Below are 15718 nucleotides of genomic sequence, written 5' to 3'. Positions count from 1 at the left end.
GATTAACACTTCAACTCCTTCAAGTTGTCGGTTGGTGTTAAGAAGCAGGGAAATGACTGTCTCTTTTTCAGCGGGCAAAGTAATCCGAGTACAGCGGGGCACTTTAACGGCTGCTAGGGGTAGTTGTTCCTTTGCCATCTGTTGAAGTCCAACGGTCCGGATTACGCGCTGGAACGCCAGACGAGTCGGTTTATGTTTGGTAACTTTCTGCCAGTACTTGGGCCCTTTTCTTGTCAACAGCATAAGATCTAGGTCTTTCAAGATATTCATTCCAATTATTACTGGGGTCTCGGAGCCGAAGCCTTCCTTGACAATGACGATTCCTCGTTTCCCTAGGTCTTGTCCACAGGCCTTCGTATCCATCCAGGCGACTCCGGTTACTGGAATGGGTAGGTTATTAGCCGCAATTATCTTAATGGTGGTATCTGGATCACAAGCAGTTCTTGGTTTGAGGTACTTTTCATAAAACTGTTCAGAGATCGTGGTCACTTGCGACCCAGTGTCCATCAATCCTTGCACCGCAACTCCCTCCAGAAGGACTTCAAGTATAGGACTACTCGAGGCAAGAGTACTCCGTTGCTGGTTCTGTTTTTCTACACCCCGTTCTCTGTCCCCCCCTGCTGCTCGAACCTCAGCTGCAGGGGTGTCTAGTTTAACGGCGGCCATTGTGGTGAGACCTGGCGTGGTGGCTCTGCTTGTGGATGTAGCCGATATTCTGTTCGTCGTGGTAACTGATGGTTTGTTCGTTGAGGACAACGATTCGCCCTGTGGCGAGGGTCACCACATGACCAACACGGTCCCGCGGGACGGCTAGGTTGTATCCGCTGGTGTCTCTGTCGTTCTAGTGTTAACTGTGACACCTGTTGCTGTAAATCTGCTACCATCTGTTTCAGCTCCTCGGTGTCACTGTTGGGCTGTTTAATGTCTAATATGGATCTGCACGCAGCGCTTTGAGTCTCCTCATCCATGACGGGTCACCTAGAACGTTCTATGGCTTCCTGCTTGACTTCAGCGAAGGTGAGAGTCGGCATCATCCGAATCAAGTCCTGTAGCGTACGGTTAAGATACTGGTCTCTCAGCCCTATAACGAATTGGTCTCTCAGTACCAGGTCACGAGGAGCTATAGTAGCCAGTTGTTCCCCTTTTGCACAGACTTGTTCAAGGAGTACCTGAAGGGCATTTGCATATTGGGGAATGTCTTCCCATTCAAGCTGTGTCCGTCTAAAGAACAGGTATCGCAGTGTTCCCTGGTACGTAGTAGGTCCATAGGTCTTTTCCAGCACCCGCACCAAATCCTCTAACACACGCTGTCCCCTGACCGTCTCCAGTCTGACTGTCGTCCATGCCTCCCCCTCTAGCGTCAGTACCGCCATTTCTGCCAAGGTCTTAGGGTCAATATTATACATTTCTCCCAGTATCCGCACTTGTTCCGCCCACTCTGGTACGGGGTAGTTTCGCCCGCCAAATTTCCTGACCTGGTTTACAATGGACACCGGCGGTGGTTTCTGACTGTATACTGGGCCTGGGTGGGAATCTTGCTGGGCACAGATCCTGCCGACTACGCCAGATGAAGTGACCGAGGGCAAGGCCGCCCATGCATATCCATGATCTGGTTCAGCAAAACTTCCACACCCAGATTCCATTTTAACAAACATGTCTTTACTGTTATACATTTCTCCTTAACACAGCGGAACACAATAATAAACAACACAAAATATGCCTATCCACAGAAATAACGTGTAATACAAACTGTCCCTCACTTTCCCTATCCACACGTTACCAGTTCCTTTACTCCAGGAGGTTATCTTCCCACGTCGCAGGCCTGTCTGTCACTGCAGGGAGACGCTCCAGCCAAAGAGGAAAACAACAGGGAGTAAACAAAACTCTGTCTCTCAGGTCCAGACTGTAATCCTTGGGGGTTCAGCAGGTAAAGGTGGGGTGTTCGGCCTCTCAACAGAGGACCCGCTTACAGTTCGTGGGTTCAGGGTCTGTGGAGATGTCACCGCTGAGTGCTCTGCAGTGTGGGAGCTGGGAACAATCTGGAAGTCAGCTTTCAAGGGAGGGGAATCATCCAGGCAATCTCCTATGTCGCATATATGGGAGGACGCCAGATCACACACTGATCTCTCTCTGCACAGACAGACTTCCCGGGCTTTTTCTTCCTCTCCTTCCTGATCACATGACACAGCAGGGGGGAGTTTTGCAAATACAGTTTGTTTCCCTGTAATCACATTCGACATAGGTACAACTTCTGGCCACACGGGGGCAGTGTCTGTCACAGATTCTATGTCAATGATCACAGAACAGTCAGAGCCGGCCAGCTCATTACAACCACACAACTAAGGCCAATTTCATAGAAAAGCAATTCACCTATAAGTATGTTTTTGGAGAAACTATGAGAGTATACAGATTTATTCTCAGTCAGAATCAAACCACCTAGAGGCAAATGTCCTGAGTCAGGGGCTGAGAGCATCATTCCACCCACTCTGTCCACTTGCCACGAACCTCCCATTAGCTTGACGGTGTTCACTTGACCTGAGTGAGCGCAGTCTGAATTGAATCACCAACCCTGCATATCCACACTGACACTGCAGAAGCCGATCAGGCATGCTCTCATCCCTCTCTCCTGTCTGCAGTGGCTGCTCACTAGTTCCTGCTGCAGACAGGAGAGAGGGAGCAGAGTGCTCCCTCACTGACACTGTGTGTGCACGCGCGGTGTCAGCGGGTACGTCCATGGCTAGGGATTCAGTGGGATGGAATGGTTCATTCAGCCATTGGCCTCAAATGGAACTTTCATTTGCATATAAAATCAAGCTATTTCTCTGCATAAATAAAGAATATAAAGCTATAGTTCCGTGACCATTACCAGATGCACCCATGACGTGGTCAATTTTTTAGCTTAAAACAAATTTGCATAAGGGGGAAAAAAGCAAAAACTTATGAATATACTTAAAGGGGTTGTCCACTACTAGGACATCCCCTTCTCAACCTGAATGTTTGCCCCCATTAAAGTAAGAATACTTATACTCGCCTCCAGTGCCGGCGCCGTTCTAGTGTTGTTGGCACTAGCATTCTCGGGGCTCACGTGAGGTTGTTACATCACACAAGCCCTGCTCCCAATCAGTGCTGGCATCACTGTCCCTGCGTTCTTATGTATAAGTATAACAGGAAACGAGAGCTGCAACTGGCCGCTTCATTATTTATACATCTGAAGGCGGAGACAGTACTGCCAGCGCCGATTGTGTGACATAGCAGCCTTACGTGAGCCCCGGGAAAGCGAGTGCCAACACTGGTGGAATGGCGCCAACGCGGAGGGTGAGTATAGGTGTTTTTGTTCTAACGGGAGCAAACATTCAGATTGAGAAGGAGATGTCTTAGTAGTGGACAAACCCTTTAAATAAATAAATAAAAATGAACTGTTGTAAAGATACTAGACCAAGCCTGGATTCCATGCACCTCTACGTTTGCAATGGGCTATGCATAGAATAGAGCTTCCTATGCCAGCAGCACGTGACCATTGATGAGTATGAAGGAGGGAGTCTGACCGTTATCTGTGTCTCAGTCTGTGTTGAAACAAAGCTGGCAGTGTAGGTGCCAGGGCCAAGGAGCTGCTCCGATATCTTGAGATTTGAAAAAGATTTATGTACAGATGTTTATGTACAGATAAAATGGGCATCACAATAAAGCCTTCATTGCACTCTGATGATGGGGACATTACCATTGGACATTTTCAGTCTGCAACATGAACTAAAAAGAAACTATACATTGAAATGAAACCAAGTTAAACCTAATTTCATGGGTGTCATTTTCCTTTTACAGTTTAAATAGATCAAAACACTTCTGAGAACGGCAAGGCGAACGGTTTCACGAAAGCAGATTATTTTACGCTTCAGCATTTACTTGCCATTGTGTTGATAGGCATACGGATCCCAGACATACAGGCCTCAGCAGGTAGCTTTCTGACTCTTCTGCTTCATTTTGTCAGGAGCTTGAGGAAGGAATCAGCACTCAGCAGCTCAGCTTTACCATTCTCAACCAGAGCGGGGAAGGGATCATACAGCATCTCTCCGCCACTGATGGACAATTCCTGCAGGAGAAACTGACAAGTCTGAACAGACGCTGGAGTGCGATTAAGTTTGAGGTCATGGACCGGCAGCAAAGGTATGACGCCTGTGTAGCGGAGATTATTCGTCAATGGGCTTTATCTTACATTGTGCTGATGAGTGCATAGTAATCGCTGAAATAGCATTATGTATAACTATTAAAGGGGAATCTGATGCCAGATTTTTCCACCTCATTAGAGACCAACATAATGCAAAGATGGAGATCCTGATTCCAGCAGTGTGTCACTTACTGGGATGCTTGCTGTAGTTTTGATTAAATCACTATTTTATCAGCAGATTGCCACTATAAAACCTGCTGCCATGTAGTCCTACATATTCATGTGCTCTTTATAGTTCCAACTTCACCACTGATTGACAGCTTTCTGCCTACGCACAGTGTACACAGCTGTTAATCAGAGAACTGCTAGATTTGCAGCAGATGAACTGTTAATCTATATAAACTGCAGCAAGCAGCCCAGTAAGTGATGCCTCACTGTAATCAGGATTTCTGCCCCTACAAATGTGCCAGCAATAACGTGGTGAGAGATTCCTTTTAAGTGCAATTCAAGCTGTGTCTGCAACTTATTTCAGATATTTGAGGTGTCCTTGAATTTGTGCAAATTTTATTTCTAAACAGAAGATTAGGCTGTGAATTGACCCTCTTAGGGTTTAATAAACCTGGACTGGCCAGGATAAGGTTATTTTTCTTAGCCTCTTTTATAAGCTGATTATGTGAAAATACAGAAAAGTCTTTAAATGCGAAGGTGTGTCCAAACTTTTGGTCTGTACTGTATATTGATGGAAAAGTAAAAAAAAATGTGACTGTTGGAAGAAGAGTAGGGAATAGAAAAGAAAAAATGTTAAAATCAGCTAGTCATGAAGGGGCTAAAGACGAGCTTTCTCCCCAGGTGGCTCTTCCCAGTCCTGCTGAAGGTGTTTTACAGGTTTCTTTCTATGTGAGAGACTTGTCAATCATCTGCTGTGTCGCCTAGACAAGCCAGCCTTGGTGGCGCTGGATTTATCTCCTTTCTCCCTATGGGTCCCTGGTGAGATCTTTAAAGTGTACTTTCTCTGAAATGCCTCAACGTAAACCATACCTGACTGGCTGTAGCTTTTCCACTGTAAGCCATACCTGACTGGCCAGAGCGTTTGAATGTATACCATACCTGGCTGGTAGGAGCATTTCAGTGTAAACCATGCTTGGCTGGCAAGAGCATTTCAATGTAAACCATATCTGGCTGCCTGTAGTGTTTCAGTGTAAACCATACCTGACTGGCCAGAGCTTTTAGAGTGTAAACTATACCCGACTTACCAGTGAGTTTCAGTGTAAACCATACTTGGCTGGCCGGAGCGTTTCAATGTAAACCATACCTGGCAGGAGCTTTTCCAGTGTAAACCATACCTGACTGGCCAGACAGTTTCAATGTAAACCATACCTGGCTGTGTGGAGCGTATCAGTGTAAACCATACCTGACTGGCCAGACAGTTTCAATGTAAACCATACCTGGCTGTGTGGAGCGTGTCAGTGTAAACCATACCTGGTTGTGTGGAGCGTATCAGTGTAAACCATACCTGGCTGTGTGGAGCGTGTCAGTGTAAACCATACCTGGTTGTGTGGAGCGTATCAGTGTAAACCATACCTGGCTGTGTGGAGCGTGTCAGTGTAAACCATACCTGGTTGTGTGGAGCGTATCAGTGTAAACCATACCTGACTGGCCGGAGCGTGTCAGTGTAAACCGTACCTGGCTGTGTGGAGCGTTTCAGTGTAAACCATACCTGACTGGCCGGAGCGTGTCAGTGTAAACCGTACCTGGCTGTGTGGAGCGTATCAGTGTAAACCATACCTGGCTGGTCGGAGTGTTTCAGTGTAAACCATACCTGGCTGGTCGGAGTGTTTCAGTGTAAACCATACCTGGCTGTGTGGAGCGTATCAGTGTAAACCATACCTGGCTGGTCGGAGTGTTTCAGTGTAAACCATACCTGGCTGTGTGGAGCGTGTCAGTGTAAACCATACCTGGCTGTGTGGAGCGTATCAGTGTAAACCATATCTGGCTGTGTGGAGCGTTTCAGTGTAAACCATACCTGACTGGCCGGAGTGTTTCAGTGTAAACCATATCTGGCTGTGTGGAGCGTTTCAGTGTAAACCATACCTGACTGGCCGGAGTGTTTCAGTGTAAACCATACCTGGCTGTGTAGAGCGTGTCAGTGTAAACCATACCTGGCTGTGTGGAGCGTATCAGTGTAAACCATATCTGGCTGGCCGGAGTGTTTCAGTGTAAACCGTACCTGACTGGCCGGAGTGTTTCAGTGTAAACCATACCTGGCTGTGTGGAGCGTTTCAGTGTAAACCGTACCTGACTGGCCGGAGCGTTTCAGTGTAAACCATACCTGACTGGCCGGAGTGTTTCAGTGTAAACCATACCTGGCTGGTCGGAGTGTTTCAGTGTAAACCATACCTGGCTGTGTGGAGTGTTTCAGTGTAAACCATACCTGACTGGCCGGAGCGTTTCAGTGTAAACCATACCTGGCTGTGTGTAGCATTTTAGTGTAAACCATACCTGACTGGCCGGAGTGTATCAGTGTAAACCATACCTGGCTGGTCGGAGTGTTTCAGTGTAAACCATACCTGGCTGTGTGGAGCGTTTCAGTGTAAACCATACCTGGCTGGTCGGAGTGTTTCAGTGTAAACCGTACCTGACTGGCCGGAGCGTTTCAGTGTAAACCATACCTGGCTGTGTGGAGCGTTTCAGTGTAAACCATACCTGGCTGTGTGGAGCGTTTCAGTGTAAACCATACCTGGCTGTGTGGAGCGTTTCAGTGTAAACCATACCTGGCTGGTCGGAGTGTTTCAGTGTAAACCATACCTGACTGGCCGGAGTGTTTCAGTGTAAACCATACCTGGCTGGTCGGAGTGTTTCAGTGTAAACCGTACCTGACTGGCCTGAGCGTGTCAGTGTAAACCGTACCTGACTGGCCGGAGCGTTTCAGTGTAAACCATACCTGGCTGTGTGGAGCGTTTCAGTGTAAACCATACCTGGCTGTGTGGAGCGTGTCAGTGTAAACCATACCTGGCTGTGTGGAGCGTTTCAGTGTAAACCATACCTGGCTGGCCGGAGCGTGTCAGTATAAACCATACCTGGCTGTGTGGAGCGTTTCAGTGTAAACCATACCTGGCTGTGTGGAGCGTTTCAGTGTAAACCATACCTGGCTGGCCGGAGCATGTCAGTGTAAACCGTACCTGACTGGCCGGAGCGTTTCAGTGTAAACCATACCTGGCTGTGTAGAGCGTGTCAGTGTAAACCATACCTGGCTGTGTGGAGCGTTTCAGTGTAAACCATACCTGGCTGTGTGGAGCGTTTCAGTGTAAACCATACCTGGCTGGTCGGAGTGTTTCAGTGTAAACCATACCTGGCTGTGTAGAGCGTTTCAGTGTAAACCATACCTGGCTGTGTGGAGCGTTTCAGTGTAAACCATACCTGGCTGGTCGGAGTGTTTCAGTGTAAACCATACCTGGCTGGCTGGAGCGTGTCAGTGTAAACCATACCTGGCTGTGTGGAGCGTGTCAGTGTAAACCATACCTGGCTGTGTGGAGCGTATCAGTGTAAACCATACCTGACTGGCCGGAGCGTTTCAGTGTAAACCATACCTGGCTGTGTGGAGCGTTTCAGTGTAAACCATACCTGGCTGGCTGGAGCGTGTCAGTGTAAACCATACCTGGCTGTGTGGAGCGTGTCAGTGTAAACCATACCTGGCTGTGTAGAGCGTTTCAGTGTAAACCATACCTGACTGGCCGGAGTGTTTCAGTGTAAACCATACCTGACTGGCCGGAGTGTTTCAGTGTAAACCATATTTGGCTGCAGTTGTGCATCGATGCTCTGATTCTTTCTGCATGCAGTTTGGCCATCATGAATCAGGTACCAGACACCATGTATACCATGTGTCATCTGTATATACTAGCATGAACATGATGGTGAATATTTCTTATTAGTTATTTATTATCACCTAGTGGCCTCATTCATATGTAACAGCAGTATGCCCAGAACCCATGCAGCGGTACATGGAGCTCCTGCATATTTGAGATTTGTAGACTTAGTCTTATGGTGCGTCCACTTAGCAATGCTCAATCCATTACTTAATCCATTTAAATATGATGTGTATGTCTCTCTGTGAAAGTGAAGTTATACAGGGGTACAATGTAGCCTCGTAGACTTCTATTGGTGCCGTATTGGAGATCTATACAATTCAAAACTTGCCCTATGCTGTAACATTGCCAAGTACATAAAAACTTATTATTTATTGTCCTCTGCTTTTTCAGATTGAAAGAAGAAAGTCCAGCTTTAACTGAATACAAGAGAAAACTGGATGAGTTGACGGTTTGGCTGGATCAGGCCACAAATGTGTTGCGAGTGAATCCGACACTTGATAATGAGGAAAGGCTTAGTGAAATCAGGGTAAGACATGTTACACAAATAACATAATGACTTGTTGGATAATTGAGGTTCTGTTTTTTTCACTATCTGTATCTGTCTGAGGTTATCTATGTATTTGAATGGAATTTGTCACTTAAAGGTCTGTCTTGATATTCTGGTGCCGGAGGCAAGACCTGGCGGTCATGGAACATGTGTATGACATGCATACATCAGCTACACTCGACAAGGCGGGGGCAGCCCTGCTCAATTCACTTGTATTGAGCGAGGCCTGAGTTTATTAACGTCCATAAAATAAATGGTTCAATTACAATGCAACTAGTCTGGATGTACCTGAGCAAGTAAATAAACTATCCCTCCCCTGCAGCCATAATTCCAGAGAATAGCTGGCTGTTTAAATGAAGCTTTCCAATTACTAAAGTCAATGTTTATTTGTATGACAGCCTGTAGTGAGTGACGTGAGTGTTAGTTCTGCCAATGTGTATGTGGAAATAATGTGGAAAATTATCTAATCAGCTCTTTAGTAATAGAAATTTTCTTGGCTTTGCTCTAGCTAAGTGTTTCTAATTATGTTCATCAACATAAATATTGTAGGAATCCGTAAGTTTAGCTCTCTTGCTCCCCCCACAGGCAGTAAGTAAAGAGCTTGGAATCCAGAGTGACAGAGCCGAGTGGCTGAACCGCACAGCACCAGATATCTTAGCGATGAAAAGACTCAGCGCACAGGACAGAGAGAAACTTTCTTCAAGACTACGGACCATAAATGTTACCTGGACTCAGGTATGACAACGCGAAGCTCTTTTCATACCTACTGCCCACTTTCTTTCCTTATTCCACTTATATTATACCTATAGTTTTTGATGTTGAAGGTTGTAATAGTTACGGTATGTGGGAGGGCGTTCCCACATTGGGCCACACTTTAAATAAAGAGAGGACTGCACTTTTTTGCAGCTTTTCAGAAAAGGCTATCGTGTGTATAAAAGGAATAACACTACTTCTGGCCATTATACGACTTGTATCCTGCATGTTAGAAGTTATTCCATCATCACTAGAAGCCTCAGCTGTATCCGTTCTGTCCTTTGCTCTTGTCTCCCTCCAGCTTCTCTACAGCATAGACTTTTATAGGCAGTAGATGTAATTTGATACCTCATTGAGGACAAATCTGTAGACTAATGTGGGCAGCATTTGAGATTAAATGATCAGTGCAGAAAACAAAAAGTGACAGTTACATAGGGAAGGGAACATATTTCACTAATTAGATATTATACAAAGTTTTTTCATCTTTACTTGTACTGTTAGTAACTACAACTTTAGTTTTTATTTCATAAACTATTTAAGACAGAGCGGAGTCAGAAGAACCCACCGATTTTAGCAGGACCAACAGACTATCTTGCGTTTGTACCGGTGACCTCTGACTCTCAGCTCACATTAAATGTTAATAAAGGACCTTTTGGCTCTCATAGAAGGTCTGTCAGCACTTAGTCCTCACTCCCAATCAAAACCGCATGCGTGCTTGACCAAACTGAGTGTGCATGTATATAATGGGGGTGAAGGAGGGAGGAATAGCTGTTCGAAAATGAGCATTCGGCCAGCAAATATCGGAGGTTTGTGGGGCCTTTACACTGTGGTTTGATCATTATCATAGCTCATTTGGTTACACTTGTGCTTGCATTGCTCTGTGCCATCAGATATAATCACTTCACTTTCTCACAGTGAATTTCCCAGTGATTTCCTTTCCAAAATAACATCAGCAGGTGCCTATAGACATTTTATTAATGTGGCATTGGTGATATCCGTACTGTTGTACGATTGCTGCAGACTGGCGTACATGGCAAGTATAAAGAATGGAGTTATTCTGAGGACCCATAGGGCTTTAAGCCTAGTTGTCAGTCACATTTCTTCACTTGATATTCAAGCCATACACATATTGTCTTGGCGCGCTGAGCCTCAATTCTCTCACATCTGCTTCTCTAGCACAAAAGATTATTCATTGCCATTGTTCAAAAAATTGTAAAACTGATTCATCCCGAAGCTCAACTCCGTAGACCATAGATTTTAAGCAACATGACATATTCACAGCCAGCCTTAGCCAAGCGTGAGCTATGGCTTGAAAAAGAGCCATGATTAGCTCAAATGTATTGTCCCTTATGGGTCCGATCGATATAAGAAAATAAAATATTTTTATGCAGTATGCTTACCAATGGCAATACGATCTCTACCGGTGACCAAAGGTTCGGATTGTACAAGTCAGAGAGTATAAGAAAAAACAAAATCAGACATTACGGAGTAATAACCTATTCAAGAATAGGAGTGAGGGGTCTAGAGGAAACAGGCAATCAATGTAGTGACCAGCACAATGCTATTGCATTGCTATAGTAGTTATATGTAGCATACAGAAGTAGAGAGGGGAGAGATTGGGGAGGAGTCAACGATTGCCCCTGCCTTCCATAAGTATGGCTATTAGTTGTACAGTTCTCAATTGAGAGCCAGATGGCCACCCACTATATATATATATGTGTGTATACTAGGGTCCTAGGCTCCTCCCGAGCCGCGCATGTATACTTGGCGGACTAACTGGAACTGCTCTCTATATCTCAGCTTTCCAATGTCGCTACTTTGTAAAGACATCCAGATGCCCTGCTCAATCCTTAGGTGTTAAAGACTATCTGAGAACTGAGGACATATTGCACCAGGCTTTGAAGGACGCCTATCACAACAAGCATTGTTGAAACGCTCACAGAGCGGCATTGTAAATTTACAAGTGGTAGCAGAGGGAACAAGAGCAAAACAATACATTAAAATGTTACTAGAAGCTATCATCAGAAAATGACCTGTTGGTTACATCAGATTTTTATGTTAAATTGATTTTTTATTATTATTTTTAGATTTACATATAACATTCAGTATTAAACATAAATAATAGAACCCTTTAAATTTCCATGCTGGACACAGGCTTTTTAGACTCTAACTTCCTTTTATTTTAGGAAACAATACATGCATCTAGCTACAGTGGTCAAACCTTCAACATATCTTTTGTATTGATGTATCTAATTTGCATGTGTAAAGGTCATTGTGAAAGTGGAGCAGGGGAAGCTGTGACATAACCCACAGGTGGTGGGTCCTGTGTTATCAGCCGTGTATACAGGTGTTATCTGTTATTTTAATTCTGCCTCTGATGATAAGAATTATGTAAACTCTTACTGAAAGGAAGTATGAGTCTAAAGGTACCTTCACACTAGGCGACTTTACAACGATAACGATAGCGATCCGTGACGTTGCAGCGTCCTGGATAGCGATATCGTTGTGTTTGATACGCAGCAGCGATCTGGATCCTGCTGTGATATCGTAACGATACACGCCGATCTGACAACCAAATAAAGTTCTGAACTTTCAGCAACGACCAGCGATATCACAGCAGGATCCAGATCGCTGCTGCGTGTCAAACACAACGATATCGCTATCCAGGACGCTGCAACGTCACGGATCGCTATCGTTATCGTTGTAAAGTCGCTTAGTGTGAAGGTACCTTTAGTGTGAAGGTACCTTAAGAAGCACCAGCAACCAGTATGAAAAATGTAAGATTTTTTTTGTAATAAAGATTGCAGTATGAAAAGAAGAAGAAAAAAAAAGTCAATTAAAAAAAGAAATAATAAGTGTAAAACAAAAAACTGATTTAACCTGATTCAACTCATTTTGATTATAGAAAGACAAGGGTTTTTTTCTGGTATACAATACAATAGGTCACCATTGAGGAGGCTGTGATGTTTTACAATGTTTAATAGGGAATATACATTATATTTCCAATACTATTAGCCCCTTCCCGATATGCGCCGTACATATACTGCTCTGCAGGAGGTGCGTTCCCGCAAAGAGCAGTATATGTACGGCGGTGCCATTTCCGGTCACCAGACGGCATATAAAGTATTCTAATTTACTGAGATAATGACTTTTGGGTTTTCATTGGCTGTAAGCCATAATCATCAACATTAACAGAAATAAACACTTGAATTACATCACTCTGTTTGTAATAACTCTATCTAATATATGAGTTTCACTTTTTGTAGTGAAGAACTGAAATAAATTTACTTTTTGATGATATTCTAATTTTGTGAGATGCACCTGTATCTCTTTGATTTAAGGGCATAAACATTCAAAATTCCAAAGTTGCTAAATTTTCGCAAAATTTCCGATTCTTTCACAAATAAACTCAAGTCATATCGAATAAATTTTACCACTAACATGAAGTACAATATGTCACTAAGAATCATTCTCAGAATCTCTGGGATCCGTTGAAGCGTTCCAGAGTTATGGCCTCATAAAGTGACAGTGGTCAGAACTGAAAAAAATGGCATGGTCAGGAAGGTGAAAACAGGCTTCTTGGTGAACGGGTTAATTTCACAATTGAACCAACATTTTACTACTGTTGGGTTTTATTACCGTCAAGTGTCAATAAAGGAAATGACCACCTTTGTGGCCAATCTTTTTTTTTTTTTAATTTAACCCCTTTCTGCCATCTGATGTTCTATCCCGTCGAGGTGACCTGGGACTTCCCAGGGACGGGATAGTAGGTCATGGGCGATCAGCCGCGCTCTCAGGTGGAGCGCAGCCGATCGCGGCCGGGTGTCAGCTGATTATTACAGCTGACATCCGGCACTATGTGCCATGAGCGGTCACAGACCGCTCCTGGCACTTTAACCCCTGGAACACTGCGATCAAACATGATTGCATCGTTCCAGTGGCATAGAGAAGCATCGCGCAGGGAGGGGGCTCCCTGTGTGCTTCCCTGAGACCCTCGGAACAACGCGATGTGATTGCGTTGTTCCAAGCGTCTCTTCCGTCCTCCTCCCTGCAGGCCCCGGATCCAAGATGGCCACGGGAGTCCTTCCGGGTCCTGCAGGGAGGTGGCTTGCAAGAGCCTGCTGAGACCAGGCATCGGAAGCCTGCAGCACTGCCTTTCAGATCGCTGATCTCACACTATACCATGATGTCCCACCCTGGGACAAAGTAAAAAAGTAAAAAAAAACATTTACATGTGTAAAAAAAAAAAAAAATTAATTCCTAAATAAAAAAAAAAAAAGTATTGTTCCAATAAATACATTTCTTTATGTAAATAAAAAAACAATAAAAGTACACATATTTAGTATCGCCGCGTCCGTAACGACCCGACCTATAAAACTATCCCACTAGTTAACCCAGTGAACACCGTAAAAAGAAAATAAAAAACGAGGCGAAAAACAATGCCGCCGAACAAAAAGTGGAATAACACGCGATCAAAAAGACGAATATAAATAACCATGGTACCGCTGAAAATGTCATCTTGTCCTGCAAAAAACAAGCTGCCATACAGCATCAGCAGCGAAAAAATTAAAAAGTTATAGTCCTCAGAATAAAGCGATGCAAAAATAATTATTTTTTCTATAAAATAGTTTTTATCGTATAAAAGCGCCAAAACATAAAAAAATGATATAAATGAGATATCGCTGTAATCTTACTGACCCGAAGAATAAAGCTGCTTTATCAGTTTTACCAAATGCAGAACGGTATAAACGCCCCCCCCCAAAAAAAAAAAAAAAAAGAAATTCATGAATTGCTGGTTTTTGTTCATTCTGCCTAACAAAAATCAGAATAGAAAGCGATCAAAAAATGTCATGTGCCCAAAAATGGGACCAATATAACGTCAACTTGTCCCGCGAAAAACAAGATCTCACATGACTCTGTGGACCAAAATATGGAAAAATTATAGCTCTCAAAATGTGGTAACACAAAAACTATTTTTTGCAATAAAGTGTCTTTTAGTGTGTGACAGCTGCCAAACATAAAAACCCGCTATAAAAACCCACTATAAATAGTAAATCAAACCCCCCTTTATCACCACCTTAGTTAGGGAAAAATAATAATAAAAAAAAAAGTATTTCTATTTTCCCATTAGGGTTAGGGTTAGGGCTAAAGTTAGGGGTAGGGCTATAGTTAGGGTTAGGGTTGGGGCTAATGTTAGGGTTAGGGTGGGGGCTAAAGTTAGGGTTAGTGTTTGTATTACATTTACTGTTGGGATTAGCGTTAGGGGTGTGTCAGGGTTAGGGGTGTGGTTAGGGATATGGTTGGGATTAGGGTTAGGGGTGTGTTGGGGTTAGGGGTATGTTGGGGTTAGGGGTGTGGTTAGGGTTGGGATTAGGGTTAGGGGCGTGTTCAGGTTAGGGGTGTGGTTAGGGTTATGGTTAGGGTTGGGATTAGGGTTAGGGGTGTGTTGGGGTTAGGGTTGAAGTTAGAATTGGGGGTTTTCCACTGTTTAGGCACATCAGGGGCTCTCCAAATGCAACATGGCATCCAATCTCAATTCCAGCCAATTCTGAGTTGAAAAAGTAAAACAGTGCTCCTTCCCTTCCGAGCTCTGCCATGCGCCCAAACAGGGGTTGACCCCAACAAATGGGATATCAGCGCACTCAGGACAAAATGGACAACAACTTTTGGGGTCCAATTTCTCTTGTTACCCTTGGGAAAATACAAAACTGGGGGCTAAAAAATCATTTTTGTGGAAAAAATGATTTTTTATTTTCACGGCTCTGCATTATGAACTGTAGTGAAACAGTTGGAGGTTCAAACTTCTCACAACACATCTAGATAAGTTCCTAAGGGGGTCTACTTTCCAAAATGGTGTCAATTGTGGGGGGTTTCCACTGTTTAGGCACAGCAAGGGCTCTCCAAACGCGACATGGAGTCCTATTTCGATTTCCAGTCATTTTTGCAGTGAAAAGTCAAACGGCGCTCCTTCCCTTCCGAGCTCTGCCATGCGCCCAAACAGTGGTTTAGCCCCACATATGGGGTATCGGCATACTCAAGACAAATTGCACAATAACTTTTGGGGTCCAATTTCTTCTGTTACCCTTGGAAAAATAAAAAATTAGGGTCGAAAATATCATTTTTGTGAAAAAATATGATTTTTTTATTTTTACGGCTCTACATGATAAACTTCTGTGAAGCACTTGGTGGGTCAAAGTGCGCACCACACATCTAGATAAGTTTCTTAGGGGGTCTACTTTCCAAAATGGTATCACTTGTGGGGAGTTTCTACTGTTTAGGCACATCAGGGGCTCTCCAAATGCGACATGGTGTCCTATCTCAATTCCAGCCAATGTTGCATTGGAAAGTCAAACGTAAAGTTCTTCCGTTCCGAGCTCTGCAATGAGCCCA

At 44.2% G+C, this 15718-nt stretch overlaps 1 protein-coding gene across 2 annotated transcripts in view; it reads left to right on the top strand.

The window, feature by feature from the left end:
- The window catches only part of UTRN (utrophin), an 846507-nt gene that overhangs the window by 291946 nt on the left and 538843 nt on the right, over window positions 1-15718 (top strand). For both annotated transcript variants that reach the window (XM_077283030.1, XM_077283029.1), the window contains exons 45-47: window positions 3986-4161; window positions 8419-8554; window positions 9161-9310. In XM_077283030.1, the coding sequence (XP_077139145.1) occupies window positions 3986-4161; window positions 8419-8554; window positions 9161-9310 (462 nt within the window). The remainder of the gene's footprint in view (window positions 1-3985; window positions 4162-8418; window positions 8555-9160; window positions 9311-15718) is intronic.

This window comes from Ranitomeya variabilis, chromosome 2 (assembly GCF_051348905.1).
Source record: "Ranitomeya variabilis isolate aRanVar5 chromosome 2, aRanVar5.hap1, whole genome shotgun sequence".
NCBI lineage: Eukaryota > Metazoa > Chordata > Amphibia > Anura > Dendrobatidae > Ranitomeya > Ranitomeya variabilis.
Note: the sequence above shows the minus strand (reverse complement) of the source record. Positions and strands in the feature narration are given on the sequence as shown.